This window comes from Diplotaxodon limnothrissa, linkage group LG2 (assembly GCF_057381915.1).
Source record: "Diplotaxodon limnothrissa isolate DT_005_m linkage group LG2, D_limnothrissa_male_GT1.1, whole genome shotgun sequence".
Classification (NCBI taxonomy): domain Eukaryota; kingdom Metazoa; phylum Chordata; class Actinopteri; order Cichliformes; family Cichlidae; genus Diplotaxodon; species Diplotaxodon limnothrissa.
This window is the reverse complement of record NC_140597.1, coordinates 13,627,627-13,648,817: the sequence shown is the minus strand read 5'-3', so window position 1 is coordinate 13,648,817 and position 21,191 is coordinate 13,627,627. Positions and strand designations below refer to the sequence as shown.

Sequence of the window (21,191 nt, the reverse complement as noted above, 5' to 3'; positions counted from 1 at the left end):
AGAACAGATGGAGCCAATGAGGGTGGAGAAGATCAGAAAAGGAACTAGAGACAAAATGCAAAGCCCGGAAGTGAAACCACAACAAGACACACAAGAAAAATAATATAAAATTTTAATTTAGATATTTAAACTCTTTCAGCACAGCGGAAATATTTCAGCACAGGCACAGCTCTCACTCACCGCTTTGACTGAGAGTATTATTTAACTGCTCTACATGATTTCACAGGTAAACACAACAAAATCACACCTCTGCTATTATCCTTAACCATGCACGATGATCATATTTGCTTGTTTCAGGATATATTCACACAGCTCCAGCAGTAGAAACTCCGCCTTCTTGGCAGTGAAATTAAGGCTGCAGAAGAAGAGGCTTCATATTTTACCTTCTGCTGATGCTGCAGTCGCTCCTCCTCCAGGGTTTTGGTGACAGCAGCAACGTCTTCAAGGGCTTTGAGTAGCTGAACGCTGGGCTCAGCACTCTGCAGCAGCAGCATGCTTTGCCTGTTGGCCTCCTTCTGCTTCACCAGCATCTGCAGAAAACCGAGGACGATAATGAGGATAATGGGAACAAAGGAAGTTTTAGAAAGAGAGAAGGAAATGCCCGTCTGTGAATCTTTACTCTAAACAAACCAGCACAGAATCTGCTTTAATCCCACAGACTGTTCACTTTTCAGATCAGTAAAAACCAGATTCAGGACATTTCACCAATATTAACACACACATCAGTTACAAGCACAGAAACACAGTTCACTGTTTATCACTGAAGCTAGCAGCAGCAAAGCTCAGCTTGGATTATCAGAATGAATGACTTTAGAAAACTGTGGGAGTCACAAAGTGCTCTCGACGAATTGGAGAAACTCTCAAATGCCGATTATGCAAAATATGAAGATTAAGTTCTGCAGCTGTGGTGAGACAGCAGCCGCAGCAGCAAGCATGGCTTTTATGTATTAACGTAGTGAAAGATTAGTCATTGTGTTTGCCAGCTGGAAAACTGGAAGCAGTGTTTGATTCCACCATGAATCATATTTCAAATTTCTGCTCTGCCAAGACAAACAGGAAAAGGCAGATTTTAAGCTTCTTTAGGTGTTTGACTGTACAGCCGCATTTCTGTGACTCACTCTTTACCTCGTGTGCATAAGTTTCAGCTTTGACTCGGAGGCTCTGCTCCAAGTCGAGCTGCTCCTTCATTCCCTCGTACTCCTGAGCTGCCATCATGGAGACTGCAGATACAGGGGGGGGCATGTTTAGAAAGGCACTGATGTTACACTAAGGGTTTGGAGTTATTAGCATAGCAGCATAAATGTGATGCTGAATGAGGTTACTTGTGCTTTTACTCCAGCTCTCTGCTTTGCATTAAGTTGCTCTTTGCCTGCAGTTTATTTCGACTCACCTCTGTTAAATCTCTTGATGGTTTTGCTTTGCTGCTCGACTGTTTCACGAAGCTGCTTCATCTCGGTCTGATCTTTCTCTGACTGCTCGCAGTGGAAGAGCAAACACACAGAAAACGTCTTAAAAACAAAAACTTTATTTCTCTTTCTATTTTTATTTATGAAATCTTCATGACTATTGAGACACTGACCCACAGTTTAAGCTTGTATGATAAGAGAAAGGTTTGGACTGAAAAAATGTTTCCAGAAACAAACTAATCACGTGACCCATGATGTCACAAACAGTAATGTTTGTGCTGTGCAGTATTCACCTGTGTAATCAGCTCTTCTATCCTTTGCTGCTGGTCATGAATCTGACAGACAAAATTCTTCTTCTCCTCCAACAAGCTGTTCACCGTCTCCCTCAGCTCTGAGCAAACACAGTGAAGTATATTCATTTATTCAGATTAGCAGCTGAATTATGGAGTGTATTGGAAAACTCATCAAGTGCAGTGATTTAAAAATATATTATTAGCAAGAATGAATGAGTAAAAATGAATCCGTGACAAAAACGTTGTTCCAGAACACGTTCCTGCTGTTTGTGGAAGGTGAACCTCATTTGGTGAGCTGTACCTTTAACCTGCTGATGGTACTGCGTGAAGACGTCGGGGCTGCAGTCTCCCGTGTCTGCTGCGTCTGCGTCGGCCTCCAGCGCGATGCAGTCGGAGATGCTGGGGAGCAGCTCGTCCAAACACGGCCGTGACGTCAGACTCGGGTACTTCAGCTTCCTGTTCTCACAGTTCAGCTGCAGGTCAGAGGTTACAGGGGTCGACAGTAAGAGCAGCTCAGTGAGATTAAAGCCACAGAAATCATAGATCACAAACTACCGGGATCAATCCTGAAGCACACATTTCCTGTTTACTGCATTTAGATTTTAATAGATTTTAATAATAATTTTTGCTCTGGTCTGGATTATTTTCTTTTCATTTACAACATTAGTTGGTCTGACAGGTTACGTTGCTTTTATTTTATGAGTTGAGATGTTTCTAATGCTCTGTGATGATGATTTGTTGTTGTTTTTTTGTCTTTTAGAACTTATTTTTAGTCAATAATAATAATCTGGGCAGGCATCATGTATGTCAGGCGTCACACTGGACAAACGATCAGTTCATTTATTCAGAAACTAAATCGGCAACAGGAGGCGAGAGACAAACAGTTTGTGGAAGAAATGATAGAAAGTGACAGCACTTTAAGGCATTATTAGTACTTTTATCAACATGAAAATCTGTTCCGTACCTTTAAACTGTATAATTGTTCACCATCATCGCTGTACCTGTTCTAAGTATTTTAGACATATTACTACATCATTAATGTAACCACACAGCTGTTGCAGTGGAGGCATTAATGCACACAGATAATGTAGTCAAATCGTCTCTGTGCACAGTCATCCTGACTCACTCCTCCTGATACTGCCAGCTGAGCCCTGATAATTCTAATCTTAGCATTGATTATTGAGCAGCGTATGTGTGTGTGTGTGTGTGCGTGTTTGCGTGCAACCTTTGTGGCCAGGGCCTCTGCATTCTCCCGACACGACTTCTCGATCTCCAGCTGAGTCTGCAGAACACTCACCTCCTCAATCACCATCTGAGACACTGAAGGAGTACACACACACACACACACACACACACACACACACACACACACACACACACACACACACACAGAGTGTCAGTTTTGCTTTCATACTCTAAATGTTGAGTAATAACACAGCATAAGTAATGCAAGTACATAAATATGGTTTTATTGTTACTGTTTTACACAATATTCACAGAATGAATTGACTTTGACAGAGATGACCATTTTTTAATGTCTGAAGCCAATATTAAAACATCATTTCAAAAAAAAGCATCAAACCTCGAGATTTGTGAATAAAATCAGTGCTCAGCAAATTTTCACTTTAGCTGCAAGCGACTGTTATTTAGACGCACACAGATGCAGTTGAAGCTACTCGACCTTTGAACATAATAAAAATCAGGTTTCCAGTACAGATCGTAACCTTTATTGAACCTTAAGCGAACAATGGCATGTCCACAGTGAGTTGCAGGTTTTGACCAATCAGAAAGACAGATATTTAAACATGTAAAGTGAGTCATTGAAAGGTCCTTTGAGTGAGTATCTGTCTCCTTGATGCAGAGAAGAGAAGAAGCATGCAGAGCATCGTGCCGTGTCGTTTTGCTCAGAGAGTATCTGCTAACACAAACAGCTGAAAGAAGCAGGCTTGAGGTTGTTAGACGCTCACAGCTGTCGAACGTGTCACCGAGCCTTTGCGACTCCTGGGTTATTTTAAAATGACCCAGATCTGGAGACTTGGTGAAAAAAATGGAGAGTGAGAGGAGAGAAGTAGCTTTGCTATCGTGTCAAAATAAAGCTCAACTCGTCTCACTGTGCTGTCGTCTCTGCTGCATTCAGGGTGTAACTGGTTAGAGAGCTCTGATGATTAATCCCCAGAGTTTACAGTTTTTTACAGACGCTAGGACACATTTCTCAATACTTAGGTCACTTTTGCAAAACTCTTCACACAATCCTCCTAACTGACCTTCAGCTTGGCAAAGCAGTTCATTTCACATTCAAAATGCACTACAACTACCAAAACACTTCATTCAGGTCTCAAATAAACTCATTCTTCCAGAACACTAGCAAAGGTTGACAGCCGACAAACACACTTTGTCACCCACAAAACAATGACCTAAAAAACACTAACAACATGTAGCATTACACAGTGTTTTCTTGTGTAAAACAAGGACACATCTCTGTTTATAATTTCAATATATGTTACTGGAATGAATCAGACATCATGCAGAATTTGTTAATATTTGTTTATGTATTTTTATTTTTTTGCACTAAGTAATCCCAAAATACAAGAATTTGTATACACACCATCCACTGATACACATACAATAGTAATGCTAATCTACTCGGTCTTCTCCATTTGGCCACAGATTCTCATCCACATCACATTTTATGTCATCTAGGAAAGAATCTTCTGGCTGCCAGAATTGAAGGAGTTGAAAGACTGAAGGAGTAACACCTGTGTAGATGTTCATCTACAATGAGAATCAGCTGTGGCTGGTTAAACTGCATTTTTAGATTTAAAATATGTTTCAATAAAATATTGCTGTTGGATTTTGCTGTCTTTTCAAGTTTTGCATTGTGTTATTGTTTTGGCCATAAGTTTAACAGTTTTGAAAACAGTATGTAAGCACATGCAAAATGTCCTGTCCGTACAAAGATTTTTGGCAGTTGTTGTGTCTGAGTGAGAAGATAATTCATGAAATTTGAGAGATGTAGTCATTGAATGCATTTTGTGCCAAAACAATGATAACTGGTCCTCAGTTTAGCCCACATAGACTTCTGTTGTGCTCACTGTGTGAGGAGTTTTGCAAACGTGACCTAAGTATTGAGAAATGTGTCCTAGCGTCTGTAAAAAACTGTAAATCTAAAGTCTGTATTTCAAATACAGCTGAAATACATGACAAGTTTTGGTATTGCAACACAGTCAGTCCTGGGCTCTCTCAGCAGCTGGCGCTGGATTGTATTAGAGCCAACAGGAAGCTGCTGCTAACATCCTGGCTCCATTAACACAGTCCTTCCTGATCAATATACAAGCTCCAAATCTAATTATACTCTTCACTCCTTCAGCTGAAGGCAGGAGGAAATGTGTTCCTGCCCTCCTCCTCCTCATTTGCCACAGAGACTCTGTAATAACTCTGATGTACTGTCCTCTTTCTTTGTTGTTGTTGCAGTAGCATTTAGCATTGGTCAAAATATTTATGGGCATATTTGTCTGTGGTGTGAAACAGAGAAGTGGCATAAACAGATGAAACCGGCACACTTCTGTCAGACTCCAGAGTAACCCACACCTTTGCAGTGAACAGCTGCTGTAGTGGGCAGCATTCAGTATTTTTTGTATTTGTACTTGCTGGTGAGCCTGCATCCCTCTGCTGAAGCTCAAAAGTTCATGTTGGCGCTAAAATATGAAAGAACAGAACTTACTTTTACAGGAATAAAGGATGGAGAGAAGTATACACAGACTGGCATACTGAGCAAGCTGAATACATTCTGGTTCTTCTAATTCTACTCTACTTACAGTTTTTTCTGTTTGCTTAAGCACATTTTTTGTAACTATTGGCTAATTTTGCAAAACTCTTCACACAAATAAGAAAACCTGTCACCCAATAATCAAAACATTGTAGTTCTCTTGCAAAAGCAAACACAGCTAGATTAACTCTTCACACCTTCGTAAAAATGGTGTTTCCGTATCAAACAGTACACACAAGCCATCATTTACTAAGCACACAATGCGCCAACTGCACACTGATGGTATGAATACAAAACACATCTGGCCTTTGCTTTCTCTGTGCACAAGGTAGGCTATGTCAGTTTGAGTTCATACTTCTGTCATAGATCCATAAGCATAGAGGGATCCAAACTTCAAGTACTGGTGTTTATTCAAACACATCAAAACAAACACAAGTGTTTATTTCCAAGTATAGGATTATTTGCAATCACCATAATGACTATATGGGTTACTTGGTCTGCAGTGAACATGCTTCCTCTGCCCCCAGCATCTGGTCATCTAGCAATTCTGTAAAGTAACAATTTCAGTATTTTTACATCAATGGTATTGGTGTGTTTCTCATTGGCATATGGCAGTGCTACAAATCTTTGTGCGAAGTGACTGTACTAACCGATTCTCATTTCAAGATGTCCTTATGGTACTTGCTACAGTGTAGCGGCTCGAGTTAGGCTGGACCCGTTGGCCAGCTTCCCTCAGGGTCATTCCACGGTTGATTACATGGTCCACTATTGTAGCTCTGATGTCATCAGCAATTCTATTTCTTACTCTTCCTACCCTTCCTCTCCCCCCTCCTCATCTTCCTCTCCCCCCTCCTCGTCTTCCTCTTGCTCCTCCTTGTCCTTGTCGTCCTCTTCATCCTACTTCTTCACCTCCACGTCCTCTTCCTCGGCCTCCTCTACTTCTCACTCTTTCTGCTCCCTCCATTGTACTCTGCACACACAGCTTACCTGTATTATAGCGCTTAGGCTGATTGCAAAGTGAACTAATTATCTAAAGAAGTTTTCACATGTGAAAGTGTGCCAGACAGTTGGCAAATTAGTGTTAATGATAGCCATACATGTGTATGCTTTTGCTAGGAGTGTGTTGGAAATTTGGTAATTGAGTGTTGTGCAGTGAATTGTGCCTACAGTTTTGCAAAGTGTGTGTTACAAAATTGCAAACTGAGTGCAAAGCAGTTTTTGTGCTTTTAGTTTTGCAAACTCAGTGAGTGGTTTTGCCATAAGTCTGAATAGTTTTAGAGATTGTGCTACAGGAATCACAGTTAGGGTTTAAGCATTCAGAAAAAACTGTAAGTGCTTTACACAGCATGCCTTTTTCCTATGGTTGTGCTTTCTGTGTAACATTCACACTCCGGCGACTGCATCAGAGCAGCTCAGGGTTACTATCTTGCCCAAGAATATTTGGCATGCAGACTGGAGCATCCAGGGATCAAACTACCAACCTTTTAACTAATAGATGACCTGCTCTGTCTCTGAAGCTACAGCCACTCACTCACAGACCAATCACAGTTGAGGTCTGCAGAGCTGAAATGTGTAGTTAAATGCACGTAAACAGCACAGGGAGCATGCAGGGTCAATTCAACTAGATCAGCGTTCAGGGTTTGCAGAGTACTCAGTTTAAAGAATCTAAAGTTTAAATGAGTCTTACACAGTTACTCCCTGAATCATTTACACAGCCTGGATCACACAAAATGACCTGCTCTTTGTGCTAAATGAAAAACCTAAAACTTGAATTGACATGTTTTTGTATGTAAAGTCATAGAAAATGTTTTTTTTACTGTCCTGTGAATTTAATTTTTGTCAAATTACAACCAAACTCTCTCACTTTAGAGGCACAGACAGCGTATCTGTGATGCATCTGTATTATATTTTGTGAACCAGCTTACACCAGCAGCGTCTCAAACAAACACCATAAAGTTTCATTAATACAAAACTCAGGAAACAAACTTGACAGAAACCTAACAGAAGCTAGCTGCACAATAGAAGCTGCTTTGTGGTTGTCACATGCAGTATGACAGAAGAATCCTGTTCACTGTTTCCTAGCAGGAATCTCAATAACCTGTATTTGAGCACTCAGCGTGTGCAGGGTAACACTTTCCATCACCAGCTGAATGCAGACTTCATAACACAGCACATGAGCGGAGCAGTTAATGACAGGCTGCTGCTCCATCATTTGCCAGACCGGTTGTTAGGCTGCTGTAAGTGAAACCTTCGCGTCTGCTGGCATGCAGAAACATACATCGTCAGCTTATCCTGATTGTCATCTTTAAAAGATGTTAGCTCAGCCGGCGTGCCCAGACCAGACAGTGATCAGAAATATCACCTAATAACACTTATACACAATATTTTCTCCTTAATTTGTAACAAAAAGTAAAGTCTAACTTCTAATTTCACCAATCCATGCATGTCCTTCAAAGCCTTTCCTTGGTGTCCCATTTTCACAAATACATAAACAGAAGTGACGTTTAAAGTTTTTGCTGCATGAAAAAAATCTGCATGTGTAAAAAATGTCAGAGTAATATCAGACAATGAGAAGAAAATAGAAATCCCTCGATGATGACAGTGACCACAAGCTGAACCCGTCTCTGTGTCGCTGATGCCTTCAGGTCACCTGAGCTTATTACATTTTAGAGTCAGGTGAGACCTGCAGGAAACATGACTAATGCTTCTCTGCCTGATGATGCATTCTGGGCACATACCAACAGCTCCGCGTAAACAAAAACAGCTGGATTTAAAGGGCCTGCGGGACGTCGCGCTCCAGCTGTGGATCAGTCACTCGGCTTAGACACTGATCTGATCTAAAGACCACCGAAAAATGACTTCCTTTAAAGCAAAGCAACACATTTGTTAGGGAAACTGATCCAGAATAGTAACAGAGCACTGGAGGAGATACTACAACAACTATAGAACTATGTTACAAAACCACAAATAATCATGCTTTTTAATCTGTGTAGATCTGAATCAAACATATTTTTGCTAAAAGAAATGATGACATCGATCCTGTTGGGCTCTGTTTTAAATGATCGTCTTCACCAGGAAATAAAGCTGAACTACATCATCAGGAGGAGGCTGAGGAGCAGGGGAAGGAACCGTTTTCTGAGGAGACCCAAAACAAAGCTCTAACACATCTGCCTCTGTCCTATATACATGGACAGGAGGGCTTGTGCTTTGCACTAACATGAGAAGCATCTCTAAAGTAGAGTAATTTTATTTTTAAGGCACAAAATCACAGCAAAATTGTTGGGGCAAATAAATAAACTGACCCAAACAAAATAGTTTCCTCATGTACCTCATCATGTAAATGTTTAGGTCTGGGTTTTTTGAGTTTGATTTATTATTATAAATTATTCTAAAAATGAAGCAGGCCTGTGATATGGGCACCAACTGACCCGAGGTGCAATTTTCATTCAAGCTACTTCACCTTCGGCTACAAACTACCCCGGTGCAGGCTGCAGGTCACAGCTTGATGGAGCTAACAGAACCACATCATCAGCAAAAAGAAGAGGCGCTTTGTCTGATCCTCCAATTGGCCGTGCCTTGAAATTCTAGGCCTGTAACAATAGATCATATACCCTGGAGTCCCAAAGCAACTCCCTAGGGACACCGTCGGGGGCGGGGAGCTCCTTCATATGGGAAGGAGACATTGCATCCTTGGTTGTCCTGGGAAGCTGAGAGAGGACCAGTGAGCGCTGTGTCTTATATCCCCACGCCCCAAGAAAGCAGCAGAAAATGGATGGATGGTATTTGTTGGTTAACCACTTAACTATTAAGTACATATTTTTCAAAAACGAATAAAGCTAGGTTAACATCATCTTTTAACTGTTTCTAAACCTATCATAAGATGAAAGTAATAAATGAATAAAGAAAAGTGCTGATTAGAGCTTTGACCAAATAAAATCCATCCACACATTTCTGAGCAGCCAAGAGCTGCAAACAGAAAAGCTTCAGCTGCAGAAGATGTTGACCCAGAGTGTCGGCCATGCTTACATAAGGGCCTGGGTATGGGTGAGGAAGCAGCAGTGAGGATGACGTGAGAGAGAAGGGAGACAGGGAAGGCTTCCGGATCTTTTTTTAATCCCTCATTCAATGTTTAATGCTCGTGGATGGGCTTTGGGTGTGTGATTCCCTCCAATCCAGAGACTCATTTAAACCCTCAGAGATCTCTCAGGGATTCTTTTGGTCCCTTTAAACACTGCTTCAGCCCACATGCCACCGCGGATCGTCCTCCACTTGACTTCACTGCAGCTCAGCTGCAGCTCTGCGGGTCAGACGCAGCAAACAGTTCATTCTCAGCTATTTATAGCTTTCAAATGTTATTTTACAGGAGAAACCCTCAGCTGGTGCAGTCTCTGGATCTCCCGGTAATCCCACACCTAATAATGTGCAGTGAGAAATGTTAAGCTTCTTCCTCTTCTTTCTTTTATTTTTTTCCTCTATTGAAAAACCATTAATGTGGTTGTTTACGTTGTTTTAAAGTTAAACCATGCATAATTCATTTATTTCTATCTCCACATGTCTGCGAGGATGTCTTTACATATGTGGATATGTGTAGGTTTTATAATCCATATTTAATGTAATATAGCTGTGCCACATGCTCAGCATTTTATCCAGCAGAACGCGACACACCGACCCTGCTTGTTGTGTCTCCTTTATTTTTCTCGTGTGTGCGTACACTGACGATAGTAGCTTAAATAAGTGATGAGTGACGAAACGTTTCTCCCACTGAAAACGCTACGTCCAGATGAGCAGAATCAACCTTTTGGTGACAAATTGTAAGCTACCAATATGAATTATTAGGAGTTTAAAGATGTTATTTATTAACTAAATATAAATTGGAACCCCAAAGAGTTGAAATGGCGTACTCATGCTGACTGAGATCATGACAAATGATGAAAAATGATGCATCATTTGTCAGATAAGGATTGAAGGATTGAAGAGCAGACGATTCATCTTTTTTGAAAGCATCACAGGAACAGTTTGAAATAAAACATGTGGCTGTCCTCTCACAGACACACTTTGTCCTGCAGAAGCTGTTCTGGGTCAGTAATTCCTCCAAGCTCAGGGCCTCATGAGATAAATGACGTGCTGTTAAAACCTGTGACAATTGAAACTAAAACAGAGGCAGGCTTTTGTTTTTCATCGACGAACTGCAGCTGGTAAAGCCGCTTTAGTGGCGGTCTGTGTTATCGGCAGAAGATTTGGAGGATTAGCCAACGGTTTGGACATTCATCTGTGCGTAACAGCAAAATCCCAGCGCAGTGTTAAAACAGGGTTAAAATGCTGGAGAGGACAGAGAGCTGTGGCGTTTAAGCTCCAACACTAAGCTAAGCTGTGGATAACTGAATGTCTAATTGTGTAATTATGTTTTAACTTTAGAAGTTCATTGTGAACATGATCAACAGCTTCAATGCTTTAGGGCACAATCTGTGATTAAATCTGATGCCATTGTTATTTTCTGTACTGTTTTTGAGTGTCGGATCCTTTGTGCTCATCGTATTTATGCCCGGGTCCTGATTTCATGTAGTTTGAAAGTTTCTACCAGAGTCACATGGTCACAGGTCCTCTGTGGACTCTGAGCATGTAATTTCAGTACTTCCTGCAGTACTCGAATGCATGGAAAGTGCAGCCACAGGCTTTTATCTAAGTACAGTAGACTGGATAACTAGGCTGCACATGATAATAACACTGCAGGCAATCAGCCTGTGAAGCTGAGTGCTGCACAGTTGGCCTCCAGCTACATGCAGCATTACAGTAGGTGATGCAAAGCACTGGTGGAAGAAGAACATAGAAATATATTTTTGTCTCTTTTCTAAAGTTTATTTGCTGATGTGTTCATTGCATTTCACATATTCTTTTGTCTTCTGTTCTGTGGAGTTTTTCATTGTTCTTTGGTTTTAACTGAGCTCAAACAAATTTTGGCTGCTGCCAAAATCCCTCCCAGGAAGGCAGGTTTGTCACTCTGCTCCTGTGCTCTTTTACTTGCTCTGCTGCACTGGTTTAATAGAGAATAAATTGCAGACTGTGAGACATCAGTTCCGCCTGCTTCCTACTGGCTGAAAGGTTCAGGAAAAGAGCTGAGGGCGCCGGGCAGCTTCCATTTTAACAGAGAAAATATAAGGTTCAAGAAAAGCAAAATAAAGGGAAAGAAACCTTCTGACAGATCACCTCCTCCTAAATGATGCTCCTCAGTGCTCGCTGCTGCAGGAAACATGTTAGGACCTTTGCAATCTGTTTAGTTATTCCTACTTTAGGGTTTGTCAGCTTGCAAACATATTTATAGAAGTAATCTTGGACTAAACTCACAATTTCTGCCATGGAATATGACACAACGCTGCACCAGACGAGACAGGGCAGCTATGCCTGGACTATCTTTGGTCCAGTCACAGGAAAACAACAGAAATGTATTTAGATTTTTAGATTTTTGGAACAATTAATTCTCAACACATTAAAATCCACTCCAAATTAGAATGTGGATATCTCACAGACCAACTAGAGGGACAGTTCTACACAAAGTAAGCCTCGTTATAATCACCTGCACACACATTTATGTGTATTAGTAGCATTCTCATCAAACCCATGATCTTCCACGGTGTTGTTCTTCTCTGTGCTTTTTGCAACTTTTATAAGCAACAAACATTAAATACTCAGAGACTGATTTTGTGAAAAGGAACAAATATTTAACTGATAAATTTTTATGCTAAACAATGACAATGGGAATCAATAAATGGAGATAAAATTAAAACCTTAAAAATACCTTATAAAAACTGCACTCACAGAAGAAATGTAACAGCAGTAGAAGCAAACACAGTGATGCCGAGGTGGACTTTTTAACCACAATCATTTTTGAGACCAACTATAATATATAGTTGGTCTCAAACTATAACAGAAATAACAGAAATATGCTTAAATTAAACTTATATAAACAAAAATACAAAAATGTGAAATGTTGAGTGAGTATCATAATCATGTACGTATTCTGTTACTTTACTCACAGGATTGTAATAAAGTCAGTTAGTTATGTTTGCTCTCAGTGTGAATAGGATCCTCCGTCACTGAGGCCAGTTTATTATCTCACAGAGACTCCGGTTCGGGTCATGTTTTCACTGTTTTATGCTCACTTAATCTCAGACTGGCCTTTGAGTTCCAAAAGAGCTCAAAATCAAGTACCTGCCAGGCAGCCAAGTCTCCCTCATTAAAGCCATTACAGCACGGTCATCAATTATTGAGGAACAGGTAGAAAGGGCCTTTCAAGGACCACAGTGGATAAAGAGTCAGGCAAGATGAGCCCACCCCCCTCCCACACACACCCTCGTCCGTCCCCAGTTTTCTGCTGCTGAATTATTCATGTCAGGAGGTTTTAATAATTCATGAGAATAACATGACAAGAGCGACTGCTGTCTTCTCTGGGGGAAGGCGGTGAATGAATAAATGAGTGAATGAACGATAGACTGGGTGTGTGAAGTGATGAGACCCATGGTGAAAAGGAGGATCAGCATTCTGCTGACACTGCTGAGGATCTTAGGTCCAGTTTTGCTGCTGATGACAAGTTTGTGACACTTTCCTGGCAGTTTGAGGTTTGAGTCGGATTAAAAGACTAGAATATGTTTTTCTCACAGGTTCCCATGAAATGTTCTGAGAAAAATCCCCAAATGAACAGAAGCCTTTCTGATAAAAATTTTAAACACCCAGATTTTAATTTGCACCTGTTAAACATAAGGACTGCAAACAGGAAGGCCTCTTTGTTGTGTGTGTAATGATACGCTTTTGCCGATCGTTGTATTGTATACTGACTCTACTTTAAACTGCAAAATATGAAAGACAATCATTTCCTTCCATTAGGAGCATGCCGTGCACTTTAAACTGCCACATCATTACCATTTAATATGAATATTATTGAGTTCTAGGAGAGGACTGCGATATCTGACAGTCACTGAAGACCTCAACAAAACACCAGCTGGATAACTCAGCTCATGTTTCTTTAAACGCCAGTTAAACTAACAAATATTTGTTAATTTATTCATTTATTTCATCCCCATTAGCCATAGGCCCCGCCCCAACAACAGCTGCTCGTGCTTGGCTCAGTTAGACAAAATTACAACCGACTGAAAGTCTGCAGACACAATGGCAGCTCTGTGCTCTTAATTATATAACACAAACGGTGCATCAGGGTTAAAGCTGATGCTTAAGTATAATGATCTCTGCAATGATTGCAATCTTAGTTTAGCTTGTAGCGTGTCAGTTTAATCATTCTCACAGAACACTAAGGAAAGAAAAGGCTGTTAACTGGTCATAAACCCAATAACTGGTAACGCTAATTATAACTTTATGATGCCAGGCAGTAAAAATCACCAGTATGATTAACATAATGCTGCTGGGATCATGCTTGTGTGCCAAATTTAATGCCAATGCATTAAATGCTTAAAAATGCAAAAGGTCAGTCTCACTGCAGGATCACGAATGTAGATGACCACGTTGTGCAAATTAAAAGGTCAAATAAAATGTTTGACCTGATGGCAGGCAGGGAAATGTCAGCTGAATTAGGATTTATCCTCTGGGGGCCAAGATGGAGTTTATCAAAATTCTCAGTAATCTATCCAACAGCTGTTAACTTATGTTCATAGAAGGTTAAAAAATACAGTGTCATGCCCTGTGGTGACACCAGATGTAGAGTATGAGCCCTGACAGCATCATTAGAGTTCATCCTCAGGGGACACTAACTTTGGTAAGATCATTTGAATGCCTCCACTTAAATTAAATCAACAAAGGAGCTCAGTAAAACAAAAATATCTTTAAATCAGACATTGACACGACACCGTTAGATTTAGGAAGAACTGCTGTAGTTAGGGGAGGTAGGCGATGACTCTGAATCGGCCTGTTTTACTGAAACGTCACCTGAGGACAAGCCACAGATGGAGAACGCCTGGTTCTCCTGTTACCTTTGGACAATAACAGCTCGCCCACATACACATAGCTGACTGAACCGACTGACATCACTGACCCGCTTCTCTAAGACACAAAAGGATAATTAAAATGTAATCTTTTTGGAAGACAAATGTTGGCTTGTGTGTTCGTTAATATGGCTAAATCTACAAGAATATCGAATATAAGCCTTTTGAATATGAAAAAGTTGGTAGTCTGAATTTTAGCATCCTAAACAGACATTTAGCACCACTAATTTATCCATCCCACACATAATCAGGTAGCTATGCAAACACTTGACTCCTACATGCTTCTATAATAGATAAACATCAGTAAACCTTCTCTTACCTCTGTGAATAATCATGGAAGGCATGGGAGCCGTAGGTAAGTGCTGCAGTTTCCTCAGTTTTAGAATCAGGAGTTAAACTCCTCAGAACAAAAGTGCTCCCCTACAACTGGCTGACTAAACTGAGAGTCACCATGGAAACGGGTGACACCCTCTTAAACACACCTGTTCAGAGGACAAGGTGTTGGTGATGTCATACCAGCAGAGGCACAGATGAATAACGCGAAGAGGGACGGAGGAAGTGAAGGCTCGCTGGGATGAGGTGTCAGGCTGCTCTGTGGTATTTGATATCTGGACATAAGTATTTGTCTGTGTGCACTGAAGCATTAATGGCACCATTTATTTTATTTTTTTTACTTTTAAATGATAATTATAGTTTTCTGCAACCTCTAGGAGGATGAGGACTTTACTAAATGGAAATCTGACAGGTGAAGAAAAATGAGTAGTAAGTTAGAAACTATTAATGAATATGGGCTGATCCAGAAACTCTAAACCAGTTTATCCCAAGGTCAAAGTGAGCAGACAGGAAATGCCAGGAGTAGCTGGATCTTCAGGGTACAGATCAAACATCCATGGTACAAAGCTTGTTTTTAGGACCAGGAAATTTGGTATAGATATCTTCTGTTTTATAAAGTTATAAGGCTTGAAAACCATTGATAAAAATTCGAAGCCACACCCATGTACTTTTAGGACCTGTAACTGGGAAAATATTCATAGTAAAGTCAAGGTAAAAAAATTGGATATACAAGTTCTTGCACAAAAAAACAATCAACTGATTCTGATGGGATATGTGTAAAGGTTTTTCAGAGTTGACTGCTTTTAAAAGTAAGAAGATGACTTGGTATTATTCATCCTCTATAGAACACTAATGTCTGCAGAATAAATGTCTGTCACTCCATTATTGGTTGTTATAGCTGCTGAAGGTTATTGTTTAGCAAAGATTCTTTAATTTCATTTCCTGCTTCAAAACACATTTTTTTGTGTGTTTGAGAGTTTGAGAAGGTGTAAACAAGCTGGACTCACCTCTCTTGATGTGTTTGAGTTGTCTCTCTGCCTCGTCTCTCTCCTCCGTCAGTCTGTTGCACTGCTGGAGCAGACAGCAGGGTCAACCCATCAGATCGTGTTCCACAACAGGCTGAACGTACAGGTCACTGATATCAGCAGAGTGAAGTTACACCCACACACACACAACAGTTTACACACTCAGCTGTGACAAAGCAGCGATTTTATCCTGAAACACTTTCAGCAGGCCAACAACGAGCAGTACCTGGAAGCTGGTGCATCAGACAAACAATCATTCAGAACCTACATCAAATCGAGAGTCACCAGTTAACCTAACACGCACACCTTTGGGGAAGCTGGAGAAACTGGAGAGAACCAACACAGGCACAGGGAGAACACAAAGACCCCTGACAGAAACACTCACACGTTAGGCGGGTACGAACCATGACCTTGCTGCCACTGTAGAATATTTCTGCAGGATTAGCTGCATGTATCTGGTGATTCTCAAGCTGTGATTGCTAAGATTCACTGGCATTACTTTACTTAGTGACACCAACGTTTAAAATCCAACAATAATATTAATCCTTTCTGAATGTGGCTAATATGAAGTAATGCTTAGAACACTGCAGCGACAGTGTTAGCAGCTAACACAAGCATCACAAGCACTTCCTTCCTACCACGTCCTCCAGATAAACGTTCATTTTGCCCGATTTCCCTCTGTGCTGAAGGCTGCGCTGCCCTCTTCCATTGTCTTAAAATGCTGCCTGGCTTTCTGTAATAACACTGACAGCCCATCACCTCTGATAACAGACTGACTCACTCTGCTCCTGCTGACTTGACTTCCACCATAGAAAAAGCCAGAAAGGCCATAACTGCTTATTTTCGCATCCACTGTCTCTTCTTGTGCTGTGTTTCGGACAAGCAGCTGAGGAGACGCCGCGTTTGAATGTTGGAAAAATGAAAGCAGCTGCAAACGTCACAGATTAACAGAAACTCAACATGCACACTCAAAGACAAATCAACTTTTCCACCACACCCAAACATGTATTTCTAGTCTGACTGAGAAAAACACGCACAGCTGGTTAGAATCTCCCCGTATTACTAACATTGACAGAGTTGCCTGACATATGAAAGGATTCATGTTGCTAAATCAAACAGGTAAAGCCAGGTGTGTGGTGGCATCGTGTGAATAAAAGAGCAGCCCCAAGAAGCTTTGGGATGATGACGGTTTCTTTCTAGTCAGCCGTCTCTCAGATATGTGTCTGTGCTTGCTCACTGAGCAGAAAAGTAACTGTTGGATTATCATCCCATCATTCATATCTCCTCCCTGTTACAGGACAGAAGTAAAGTGCCCTCCTGAGTGACCACAGCCACCAACAGAGTATCTGCTGTGCTGCTGTGCTCTGCACACAATTAATTTAAAATGGTAATTGAAACTCGTAAAGCTTTCAGTGATCTCCTGCAAAGCAAAAAACAAAAGTACACAGGCAAAGAAACGTCTCCCTGTGGGTTTAAACAACCTCCAGAGTACAAATGCACTGCATGAAACATCACTCTCTGCATACTGGAGAACACTGATTAGCTTCAAGCTCATTTTCTGGAGCAATGTAGTGAAACAAACATAATGGTTAACATATGACTGATGCAAACTGGCAACAGCCAAACCTTGAAGATTCATCAGAATCAGACCCTCTGCAGGGAGTGCATCGTTAAAAAGATTTACCTTTTACACGCTCCATCGGACCGCTGCAGTGATGTCACACGTGACAAGGCGCATCATAAGGAAATGCCAAATACAAGGTTAAAATGATGAACTTTTAGGCCAAATGGTATGTCCACATGCAGCATGTCATTAGCACAGTCATTGGAGGTAACTACTTCAGATGGACTGACATAAGATGAGCCAAAAGGCAGAAGCTGGGGACGAGTTTTATAGTCAGTCAAGGTGAAGTGAATTTTCCTGGTGGCCCAAATACAGGCTCCTTCAAGGACTGATGATTCAAACATTTGGACTTACAGACGTTCGATTTTTATAGTTCTCAGAAATAGAAGATGATGTCTCCTTTGTGGCTTTTAGTGTCCATCCTCGCTTGCCCATCAGCAATTTAAAGATGCATTCAGGCAGTTACTGTCTGCTTGTAAAGCCTGGACAAATCCCACGGTGACCATACTGTACTCATCAGGGGTTTGTGTTCAGGTGGTCATCAGTCACTGGTAAATACAGGAGAAGCATCTGACTGATGCAGCAGCTGGGTGTGATGCAAACACAGACTGGCTGTTTCCACAGAGTGTGCACAGGGCTCAAAGGCATCTTAAGCCTCTATTCTTTCTACTTCTGATCCACAGGAGATGAAGCTGTGCTTGCATCAGGGTGTGGCTGCTTTGGGATTGGAAAGGTGGATTAGAATTTTTCAGTCACCTCCACCTCATGATGCAGGTTAAATGAAACAAAGATGGTGACGGATGAAAGGCCAAACCTGAAGCTTCGTAACACTCTACAAACCGCTGGGTGACTTAATGTTGGTGGCTTCCCCCCTTACTCTTTATTTACTCTGTGATTGTTCCAACAAATGTTAGTTATTTGACTTAATCTGCCATTACAGAGCAACTTGCAGCTGATGAACCAACTTTTGACTTTGATGAGTTTCACAGAGCACCATTAGTTTCACTCTGTGTGGCCATAATGACCTAGTATTATAGTCGCAGGCAGACTAGATCATGAATGACCACCAAGACAGATAGCTCTTTGGTCATTTAGATCACTAAACAAGGCGGTCAGGGACACATTTGACCACATTTTCCACTGAAGATCCTAAAGCTACTTGGTGTTTCTGACAGTGATGGAGGACATTTTGTGGATGACGTACCAACACTTGACAAAACAGAGAAGTAACAACACTGCAAAATCCCACATATGGATATAAATTCTGGGATGGATGGGATCTTTTTTTTCCTTACAATTGGTGCTCGCTTGTCTTGTGATTTGTAATGTAAGACCTATTTGCACACATTTCACCTGCACACACTGATGTCAGAGGTGTAACTTCAGCTACTTGGAGAACTGGGCTAATTTCTGGAATTCTTAAACCCGTTAAATGTTATTCCATTAAAATCTAGGACCGACAGACACCAGCACTTCCTGGTTTGAGCTCTAAGAACCTAAACTGTTCTTGGGGTGTAGCCCTAAACTGATGCTTCACCATCCTCAGCTCCCCTTACATTAGATTTCACAGATGTGACCTAAAAAGTTCCACAAACAGATGAACACAGTCTGATTGGATCTATTTTGTGTCAGTGACACAGATGTGTTCATGGTGTTCTGATGCTAACAGGAAAACGGTGCTTGATCTCATATCAGTGGTCAAAGTTCGAGGCCACTAAAGGGCGGAATTGCGACAAAACGGACATTCCTCAGATAAAAAAGCACGAAAAGGACATTCAGCATCCAGCTCACTCGCTCGCTCGTGCTCTCTCTCTCTTTCCTCCAGCAGCAGGAAGCACTTGTCCCACTTTTGCCCGGCTCTACCTGCAGCCTCACACACTGTCAGCTTAGATTTCCCTCAGGAGCACAGTGAGGGCAGCCGGTTCATCGGCACACAGGAAGGCACTGAGGTTGCCTGGTTGAGCGGTTCGATCTCCTGCACTTCCCACCGACCACGACAAAAAACCTATTCCCCACCTATCAGAGTAGCAGTCCCAAGCTATTTGATTCTCATTTCCTTTTAATTTTAATGGAAACAAACTGTTATTATGAATATTTTTTCATTTTCTTTGCACCGAGACAATTACAGTATTAAAACATGGTCCACATATGATAATACCTGGAAGGTTAAGCTTTTTACTTTTGGCTGAATCCTTGTAAACGGTAGGTAGATTTAGCTAAAATGTAGATGCTTTTCTTTCTTTGCAGTGATCATGCTGTGTTTCTTGGATCCACACCTCGCTCATGCATTTAAAAATCCAGCTTGAGGCTTCACAGCTGGGCCTTGATAAGCCAATACAGTAATTACCAGAGTACGGCTAAAGTGTGGATCTTTAACTGTATGATCATGGTTGAGGTGGGTGTCTGGGAGAGTGCCTGAGTCAAATGAAGACCAGGAAATTTAGCTGAAACCTATAAAAACTGCAATACGACCCTAAGACTCTGCTCTTGTTCTTGGATTATAACTTAATTCTTTACAAAGTTCAAGAAGAAACTAAAGCAAACTAGTTTAATATTAGCAGGTTAAATTAGAATGTGAGTAAGACTCTGACTCTTTTCCATTCTTCTTCACCCACAAAACAGCTACAAATACATTTTTCTGCAGAAGATGGTGCTAAAACAGAATTTTCTGATGAAACCCTGACTCTGATCGAGCATAAAGCTTAGTGATCCATTACTGCCTTTGAACATTAGAGCAAGGCACTGATACACTTTGGTTTGAGGGTCCGATTCCCAGTAAGTAAGTGGGCATAAAGCCATCAAAAGGGGGCAAGAAGCAGGTGAATAAGCACTAAAGGTTGATGGTTTTGTTCCCACCTCAACTTTAAGCATATTTTTCGCTCTTGGAGGTCAAAGGGTGGGGCAACTAAATTCCAAGAGCAAGGCATTACCACTGAAATGGGGTCTGGGGTTCACTTCCCCTGTGCCCACCCCTACCATGCAGGTGTTTGGGGTCATAGCCAAGCCCTGGTGGTGTGAGAACATGATTTAAGGCGTTTTTCATTCTGTCTATTGTAAGGGAGCACGCAGTAAGACACACGGTCCAGAATAAACCGGCAGCCTCATTCACTCCGCACATTTTTACACAAAAAGACACACAGCGTGTTTTAAACTCAGAAACTTCCCCATGAAGGAAGATGTAGCTGTGCTACTCGTATCATTTCTCCTCACTGACTGGTTCAGTTCGCTTAAATGGCGTGAAGAGCACGATTTAGGGAGGGGTCCGGCTCTTTGATGTCTGAGCTCCACTAGCATAAGCCGGGCGGCGAAATGTCCCACAAGGGCAACAGAGCCGCTCGGGCTCCCGCATGCATGCTCGCCTCTCACACGCTGATTTGGAGTGTCGGAAGTCAGCACAGGAGACGTTTGTGTCATTTTACCTCTGTTTGCATGTGTGCGTCCTTCTCCTCCTCCTCCTCCTCGCATCCCTCCATCTGCGCGGATGGTGAGCAGGGAAGCATTTTGATTGACAAATTATCTTCCAGGCTGCTGATGTATTCTTATCACCAGCTATATTTTTTTTAAAAACAGGAAAGCCGAACAGAGCTGAAATTCTAGGAGCACATGTCTGAACGTGAGCTCATTTTCTTCCCTTTGCAGCACATGGGATGGAGAGAGGCTCAGTACGATGCTGCTGCCGGCGGGCAGGACCCTCCTCCTCTTCCTCCTCCCTTCACTGACAGCGTCATCCTGCTCCCCTGATCGCCTCCTTCTATGG

At 41.6% G+C, this 21,191-nt stretch overlaps 1 protein-coding gene across 2 annotated transcripts in view; it reads right to left on the bottom strand.

Moving 5' to 3' along the window:
• The window catches only part of shtn3 (shootin 3), a 29,957-nt gene extending 9,023 nt beyond the window's left edge, over positions 1-20,934 (bottom strand). Inside the window, exons 1-8 of one of the 2 annotated variants that reach the window (XM_085367277.1) lie at positions 20,854-20,934; positions 15,793-15,856; positions 2,925-3,019; positions 2,001-2,172; positions 1,700-1,797; positions 1,391-1,472; positions 1,126-1,220; positions 384-530 (exon numbers count right to left, since the gene is read on the bottom strand). In XM_085367277.1, coding sequence (XP_085223403.1) covers positions 384-530; positions 1,126-1,220; positions 1,391-1,472; positions 1,700-1,797; positions 2,001-2,172; positions 2,925-3,019; positions 15,793-15,856; positions 20,854-20,934 — 834 coding nt within the window. The remainder of the gene's footprint in view (positions 1-383; positions 531-1,125; positions 1,221-1,390; positions 1,473-1,699; positions 1,798-2,000; positions 2,173-2,924; positions 3,020-15,792; positions 15,857-20,853) is intronic. The other variant, XM_085367286.1, reaches the window with a different exon arrangement.
• Positions 20,935-21,191: the final 257 nt, after the last annotated feature.